The sequence below is a fragment of the Labeo rohita genome, chromosome 22 (genome assembly GCF_022985175.1).
Source record: "Labeo rohita strain BAU-BD-2019 chromosome 22, IGBB_LRoh.1.0, whole genome shotgun sequence".
NCBI classification, from domain to species: Eukaryota; Metazoa; Chordata; class Actinopteri; order Cypriniformes; family Cyprinidae; genus Labeo; species Labeo rohita.
This window is the reverse complement of record NC_066890.1, coordinates 25607168-25615944: the sequence shown is the minus strand read 5'-3', so window position 1 is coordinate 25615944 and position 8777 is coordinate 25607168. Positions and strand designations below refer to the sequence as shown.

Here is an 8777-nt window from a genome sequence, read left to right as displayed (position 1 = left end):
GTCAAGGTTGAATTTTAGATATAACAAAAACAATGTCCGCTTGGGGGCGATGGGTGCCACATGAAGTTGTGGTGTTAAACCAACGAAGAAACTTCATCAAAAACGACTGCACATAGATGTGAGTACATAGAAGCCGTATTTGAGGTTTTATACAATTACAGTTTTGCTTCTAGGTGTGTGTTTCTATGTGGCTAGATGACAGCTGTCTTCCAATATGTAAGGAAATGTTTGGTAACTAGTTCTTCTTATTTCGTTATACTAAATCTGTTTAGTCGTCAATGTGTAACTTTTAGGCGGCCGATAGAGTTTGGTTTTCATTTAGTGCATTCTATAGTAAAATACGTTTGGTAGACGGTCTAGTTAACATTTAGTAAACAGAGTGTCCAAGAAAGCTGAATCTGAACCTTATAAACACACTTTATGTGTAATAATCGATTCACCAGTCTGCATTTTCTCATTGTTTTTTGTTCTAGTGGAGATCATGAAGGTGCCAAGTTGTTTGTCGTTTGGGTGCTGGAGTTTGTTTATTTTTTGTAGTCTGTTTGTTATTGCAAACGCTAATAACCACGAAGATGATGATGATGCATGGATCGATCCTTATGACATGCTAAACTACGACCCAACGACAAAACGCATGAGAAAAACAACAGAGGTAAAAACGCTTTTTTAAAACCATCTGACAGTTTATTAATATATCAGCATGCAGGACATTTAAATGCCTTTCGTATTTCTTAACATAAGTCCCTCTTTTTGACTGACTCCATTGTAAATCTCTGTATTTTAAAGTTTTACGAACGTCTTAGTTTATAAGAAATTCGAAAAGTTCTTCCAAAAGTGAAAGTTTAGTCGCTACTTTTGCATCTTTCATTTTCATACTCAGAAAAGTCCTTATCGAGCTCGTGTAAATCGAAACTTTAATAATTTTAGAATTATAATTCATTTAATTTATTAATTTAAACACGTAACGTTAGCCGTTGGTCTGCCTTTTTCCCGCCAAACGGTATGAGCGGTTTTTGTGTGAACAACTCATTTAAACACTCAGTTTAAGTTGAATGAGAAGTTTTGTGGGCAAAGGGTCATTGTCTTTTGTTATTATTATAACAATGTATGAAGAACAGCTCATGAAGTAGTCACTTTCTATTGGTAAGTGATGCAAATTCAACCTCAACCGTAAAATCTTTTGCCCTGAGGTAGTTTTTGCCCGCTTGGATTCCTATTGAAATGCTTAGATTTAGTTTGCGTAAATTTGCAGAGCAGAAAATGTAACTGCAGCTTAAAGGAGAAGTTCACTTCTAGAACAAAAATGTACAGATCATTTCATAATTTCGTTAAAGATGTTCATATCTTTCTTTCTTTAGTCATGAAGAAATTGTTTTTTGAGGAAAACGTTTCTGGGTTTTTCTCCATATAGCGGACTTCTATGGTGGCCCCAAGTTTGAATTTCCAAAATGCAGTTTAAATGCAGCTTTAACCCTTTTGTCAAAAGAAAAATGATACGCAAAATTATTTTTTTCAAGCTCATTGGCCTTGGCTCATTTTCAGTGAAGAACATATATCAGAACAAATGTTCAGTGACCGCTCACTATACACCCCCTACACACTTATGTTACATACAGGATGTTCGGGTCCACTGGACCCGGGGCTAAAAAAAGAGTGGAAATTATAGGTCCTGTGTAACTTCACTCTGTACCCCTATTGTCTGGGCCTTCTATTAGTATCTGTATGTGTGTTTATGGCACACAACGTCATAAGACGCTGATATTTGGTTAAATTTCGGTTGCGACATCGGCTGACCAAAATTCAATGTAAATTCAACGTTTAATGTCAACGTTAAATTGATGTCCAATACCAATGTCAGCTGACGTTGATATTTTGTTGTTTTTAGATTGTGTAACCAAAATCCAACATTAAGTCAATTTGACGTCAAATACTGACGTCAGCACGATTTTCATTCTCCACCAAAATGCAACGTCTGTCCAACGTCAGCCTGACATTATATAGACGTCCAGTGCCTGCTGGGTGTGTGTGTGTGAATATGTGTAAGAAAGAGAGTCTGAGAGAGTGTGAGTGTAAGTGTGAGTTGTGTGCTTCTGCCCCTGCCATTTCCACACAAGGCTGTAGCACTTAAATTCATAAATGTGATCTAACAAAGGAAAAGGGCAAATATCAGCCAAACATTCTGTTTATATTGCTTATAATTGGGATAAAGTAAACATCTGTTGAGTATTTTAACATCATTTTTTAAATTGTGTTGAATTAAAAACCCAAAAACACAGTGGGTCCACCAGACCCACGAACACTGGCTGAGTAACAAAAATATGAACACCATACAAGGGTTAAAGGGCTCTAAACCGATAAATAAGGGTCTTGTCTAACAAACCAATTGGTTATTTATTTATTTATTTTAATTAAAATTTATATACTTTTTAACCTCAAACGTTCATCTTGTCTAGCTCTGCATGAACTTTGTGTATTCTGGTTCTGGTTCAAGACAGGGTATGTCGAAAAACTCCCATCTTCAAAATCACCCTACATCGCTGTTTTACCTTTTTTTGTAAAGGCCGTTTGATCTTCTTTGCACATTGACTTTGTAAACACTGGGTCGGTACTTCTGCAGCGATACCAGACGGTTTTAAATTTGGAGGAGAAAATGAGATGGGAATGCATTTAAACTGCATTTTGGAGTTTCAAACTCAAGGGCACCATAGAACTCCACTATATGGAGAACAATCTTGAAATGTTTTCCTCAAAAAACAATTTCTTTATGACATGACCATCTTGGATGACAAGGGGGAAAGTCAATTATCTGTAAATTTTCATTCTGGACTTAAACTTCACCTTTTCCCCTTTTTGGAGAGTTCAATACACCCTTAGCCAAGTCAACAACTGTGCCTCACTGAATCAGTATTCTGTCAACAAAGTGTCATTCGTCTTTTATCACATAAGGCCTTGAAATCTGTCATTTTTGCAGGAAACGCAAAACTACATTATATGACTTTTTTTTTAATGTTTGACAGTCTGCCAGTTACTCAAACGTGCCAACCAAGAGGAGGGAATTCAACTCAGAATCATGTGAAGCTCAACAGTGTCCTGATGTGTCTGAGTGCACCAGTAAACTAGAGACTTTGCAAAAAGAGGTGAAGAATATGTCAATACACCTTTGTTTAGTAGGCCTCACTGTAGATGGTACAATTGAATTACCATTGAAGACTTGTACCATTTAGCACTTTGAGTGACTGAAACTATATATTATGTTATTGTTCATTGCTGCTGTCTCTTTTGTTAGTTTGATGAACAGAAAAAGAAGGGGACCTCCACCTCTACAAAGCCAGTATGTCTTCCAGTATTCAAGCGATTTCTTTCCAAGCTCCTTAAAGAAACGTCAAAACTTGGCCTGGTATGCAACTATGTTTTCTCCAGGGAAGTGAATCAGTGTTAATCTACATTGGTGAAGGTTTTACATCTTTTCTGTTTAAAAAATCTTTAGCCTGATGATGGACAAATATCCATGCATTATGACGCTGAGGTGAAGCTGTCCAAGCAATCGCTGGTGGAGATCCAGAAGCTTTTGAACGAAGAGGATGACTGGACCACTGGAGCCATGGATGAGGCTCTGAGTCAAATTCTAGTCAGATTTAAAGTCCACGACCACGAAGCCTGGAAGTGGCGTTTCGAAGACACATTTTATGTAGATGCTGATACTGCACTGAAGGTCAGTTCTTGTAAAACCCTTCAGAGATAAACATTTGTGTTTAAATTAGTGTTAATAAATGTAACGTGCTGTATTTTTGTTCTGCAGGTTTCTTCGATTGTTCTGATTGTTGTAGCCATAATCTGCACTGAGCTCTGGTCTGTGGTCTCCTGGTTTGTCCAGTTCTGGAGAATGTTTGCTGTTTGCTTTTTTATTAGCTTGATCTGGAACTGGTTCCATCTTTATATGGTAATTATTCTTGTGCTGTTGACTGTCTGTAACCTGTTTTTAAAGCAGTACTGAACAGATGACAATGAAGAGTTGAAAGGTGTTTTCACTGTATTGTACATTAAAGAGTTTAATTGGTTTAAATATCTCTCCTTGGCTAGGTTGCCTTTGCAGAACACAAGAAGAACATTGTAGAGGTTGAGAGCTTCAATGGCAAATGCACTGGGCTAAAACAACTGGACTGGAAGGACAGTTTATCAGGTGAGGTGCTTGACGTTATAAGAATTTGTTAAAACCTTATATAATTTGATTATTTATTCACATGTATGATGTGAAACTTGAATTTTGAATTTTGAAGAATCTGCACAGAAGCTTCAAAATTATGCTTTTGAGTTCCACTGAAAACCCTACAGATTATAAATGATATGAAGGTGAGTAAATGATTTTTAGATGAACTGTTGTAACTCCTTGTTTATTTAGAGTGGTACAGACGCACATGGACTCTTCAAGATGATCCTTGCAAAAAGTATTACGAGGTCCTGGTGGTGAACCCCATTTTACTAGTCCCTCCAACAAGGGTTTGTACTTTTTTTTTTTTTTTTTGTCTTGATAAGATACTAGAGGTTGATAGTTATGTTGTTAATAGTGAAAATGTGAAAATGTTCAGTGTAAAATAATCTGAATCTAAAGGCAAAACAGTATGATGATACATTTAGATGAATTTATAAAAACAGATATGACCATCCTGGACTAAAAAAAACAATACTTCAAATAATACATATCCAAATTAACACCATTAAAATGCATATACAGTGCCTTGCAAAAGTATTCATACCCCTTTATTTTTTACGTTTTATGTTGCAGCCTTATGTTAAACTGCTTTAAATGACTTTTTCCCAACTCAGTCTACACTTCATGTACAATAATGACAAAGAACAAAATAGATTTGTGACAACTTTGCAAATTTCTTAAAAATAAAACACTGAAATAAATACATTACATAAGTATTCATACCCTTAACTCAGTATTTAGTTAAAGAATCTTTACATCTGCATTTGGCAATTATCTGCCATTCTTTACCTCACCTCTTTACCTCTCAAGCTCTTGTCAGCTTGGATGGGGGCAGACACACATTTTCAGGTTTCTCCAGAAATTTTGATTGGGTTTAAGCCCAGGCTGTGGCTGGGCCACTCAAGGACATTCTCAGAGTTGTCTATAAGCCACTTTTGCTGTGTGCTTAGGGTCATTATCCTGTTGGAAGGTGAACCATCTTCTCAGTCGGAGGTTCTGAATGCTCTGGACTGGGTTTTCATTAAGGCTATCTCAGTATTTTGCTGTGTTGAGCTTTCCTTCTACTCTGACGAGTCCCTCAGTCCCTGCCGCTGAAGAACAGGCCCACAGTATGAGGCTGCTACCTCCACACTTTAGTTTTTGGATGGTACTCTGCAGGTTTCCTCCATACATGGTGCTTGGAATTGAGGTTAATCAGAGCAGAGAATCCTGTTTCTCACATTCTGAGAGTTATTGAGGTGCTTTTTTGCAAATTGCAAGTGAGTTTTCATGTGTCTTCACTGAGGACAGGATTGAGTTTGGCCACACTGCCTTAAAGACCGGATCAGTGGAGTGTTGTAGTGATGTTTGCCCTCCTGTAGGTTTCTCCCATCTGCATATATGATCATCAAGCTCAACTAGAGTGACCATCAGCTTCTTGGTCACCACTCTAGCCAAGCCCCTTCTCCATCAGTTGCTTAGTTTGGCCAGGAGGCCATCTCTAGGAAGAGTCCTATTTGTTTTAATTTTTTTCCATTATGGATAACAGAGGCTACATGCTTCTGTGAACCTTCAATACAGCAGAATTTTTTTCTGAACCCTTTTCCAGATCTGTGCCTTGACACCATCTAGTTTCTGAGCTCTACAGGCAGTTCATTTTGACCTTAGGGCTTGGTTTTTGCTCTGATATGCATTTTCAGCTGTTAGGCCTTTTATCGAGAGGTGTGTGCCTTTCCAAATCATACTCATTCAAATGAATTTACCACAGGTTAACTCTGCGTGAAGTTTAGTAAAATCTACAAGCAATATAAATGCTTCTGAGCTCAATTTTAAGTGTCCTAGAATCGTTTCAGTTTTTCATTTCTAATAAATTTGCAAAGTTGTTACAAACCTGTTTTGTGCTTTGTCATTATGGTGTATGGAGTGTAGATTGATGTGGGAAAAAAAAAAAATCATTTAAAGCAGTTCAACATAAGGCTGCAACATAACAAAATCTGGGGGGAAAAAAAACAAAAAAAACAAAGGTGTATGAATACTTTTGCAACTAACTGATATCTGATGTTTCAAAAGCTGTTATGAGAGCTATAACCAGAGATGAAATCCATTTTTGTGGGGTTTTATTCCAGGCTATCACAGTCACCATAACCAGTTTCATCACGGATCCCTTGAAGCAAATTGGGCAGGGAATCAGTGAGTTCCTCAGAGCCCTGCTGAAGGATCTACCAGTAACTCTCCAGTTACCTGTGCTGCTCACCATTGCACTCGCCATCATTGTAAGAGCTGTGAATGACTAACATATAGTAAGATCATTTAATTGTTATCATACTAAGTCATCTTTTCTCTTCTCAGGTGTTCATGTATGGAAGTGCTCAAGCAGCTATACATCAAGCAGTTCACCTGCCCCGGCTCGGTTGGCGACGGGACCAGCCACCCCCTGCGGTAGGACAGCGTCAAGCTCCTCAACTAAGGGAGCATGAGGAAGCTGGTGGTGATGCTCCACAGCCTCTACAGGTGCACCAGAACAATAGAAACAGAGTAAATCAAGCAGAAAACCGAGGTGACCAGGGCTTCAGAGCAGGAGATGCTTATGTTCCACAAAACAGACAGGAGGACAGAAGCATGGAACACAGACAGGACTTTTCTGGTGGTCCCAGAGTGCACCATAGAGTAGAGACTGTGCGTGCTACAGGTAACATGTACAGCGATGATGAAACTGATTTTCAGCAGCGGACAGAGGTGGTGGATCCTGGTACAATGGATAATGCAGAGACTAAAGTGAAGGTTGAGGAAAAGGAGAAAAAGGCATCTACTGTGGACAAAAAGGAGCAGACAGACACACAGATTCCAGACAAAAAAAAGGCTGAAACCAATGTGCCTTCTGCACAAATAGATGTGAGAACACTTGGAGCTAATCAAGGGAATGAGGTAAGTACTGATTATTTTTTCAACCCCTCATTTAGATAATTCGCCCAAATAAATAAATAAACAATCACAGTTACACTACTGTTTGTTGTTCCTTTAATTCAAACATTGCAGTACTTTATGTGCACTAAAAGGAAGTGGGTTGCTCAAAATGACCTGAGGCTGCAGGTTACGGTTGGCAAGCTCAACACTGAATGTCTGTTATTACAGCTACAGTTACATGATAGTTGATGTTGTATTAAATGGTCTGTAATTCTTTTGCATCTATTTTAAGTTGTTTCTATTCATTTGTGTTGTTAAAATTTGCATGTACATTTGTACTTATACTCATATCACATCAAACCTGAAGCAATTACATAGAATACACAACATATCAAATACATAATATGTCATATATCACAACTAAACACTTTGCTCATGCCCTGTTTTGTTGTGTATATATGTAATATTGTATGTTTATATTGCATAATTTTGACCAGAAATGTGTTTTGTTTGTGCAGGGAGTATCAGCAGATACTGCTGTTGAAGAAGAAGGTTGTTCAAGCATTAAAAGTCCAGTTCAAGAAACACTGCAAGAAAGTCGTCTCTGAACTCTCTTTGTGTCATTCACTTTTTAATTAAATGTTGGGAAATTTAAATATATTTTAACTTTTTTTCCTATATGTGTTAACTCTAATTTTTAAGTAAATCTCATGATGTAGCATTCAGATGTTATAAAGAGCCAATGAAAAGTACAGGATTTTTGCTTTCATTCAGCTGTCTCTATTAATTGTATTTATGTTTATGGACATTATACTGACACCTACTGGCCAGGATGTATGAAGTTTGGTTACTAGATGCTGCTGCTTCACACAAAAACTGTTCATTTTTTATTTCTTCTTTTCATTCATCAGACACATTCATAATGAACACTATTGGATTAAATCATTACTTTTTTGTGTGCTGTTATAGGGTGTCTAAGCTGTTACAACTTGATGTTAAGCTTGTTTCATCACCCCCAGCAGAAAATGGACGGTTTTACCATTTTTTTTCTAGTTATACTCATGCATTTTGGATCAGTTTGATGATGTCAACTCAGTGTCCATTACTGTGTCAGTGTTTTGTTGCTACATTGTTTGATTTGCTTATTTTGTTTACATGTAAATTTGATTATGCTTTGTAAAGTGCCTTTAGCACTGTCTGAAAGCACTGTATAAATTAAATAGAATTATTATTATAGTTATTATTAAGGCAGTCAATTTATTTGATATAGCTGGAGATGATGTGATCTTAATTTGGCAGCAACCCATAAGAGGGCGGCCCACTTCATGTAGAATTAAAGATTTCATTGACAGTCAGTGTGACATTTCTCAAAGGTGCTGATCATTTCTTTGTGAAAAACTGGTGCACTTTTACCTCAGTAGTGTTCTCATTAAAAGGACGCTGTATTATAAATAGCATGTGCTGTTTTTGTTCATTTTGAGAAAGGGTTGCGATGCTATGCATATGGGGAGACTCCTGTTTACTTTGAATACTGAAGCCTGATTTGTTTATGTTCGTGAAGCTACAAGAATAAATATCACTTTAACCGCAAAATGGGTTGGAGCCGACTACTATATAATTACGAACGCCATTTAATAAGAAACTTTCTGAATGATAGTGACAGTCACTGAGTCGGTCTCTGCTC

At 37.3% G+C, this 8777-nt stretch overlaps 1 protein-coding gene across 6 annotated transcripts in view; it reads left to right on the top strand.

Moving 5' to 3' along the window:
- Positions 1-46: 46 nt before the first annotated feature.
- The window catches only part of LOC127153668 (chloride channel CLIC-like protein 1), a 62736-nt gene continuing 54005 nt past the window's right edge, over positions 47-8777 (top strand). For 2 of the 6 annotated variants that reach the window (XM_051094879.1, XM_051094883.1), the window contains exons 1-4: positions 126-231; positions 474-652; positions 3018-3137; positions 3287-3397. In XM_051094879.1, the coding sequence (XP_050950836.1) occupies positions 186-231; positions 474-652; positions 3018-3137; positions 3287-3397 (456 nt within the window). In that variant the 5' untranslated portion in view covers positions 126-185. The other 4 variants (XM_051094881.1, XM_051094878.1, XM_051094880.1 and 1 more) reach the window with 4 other exon arrangements.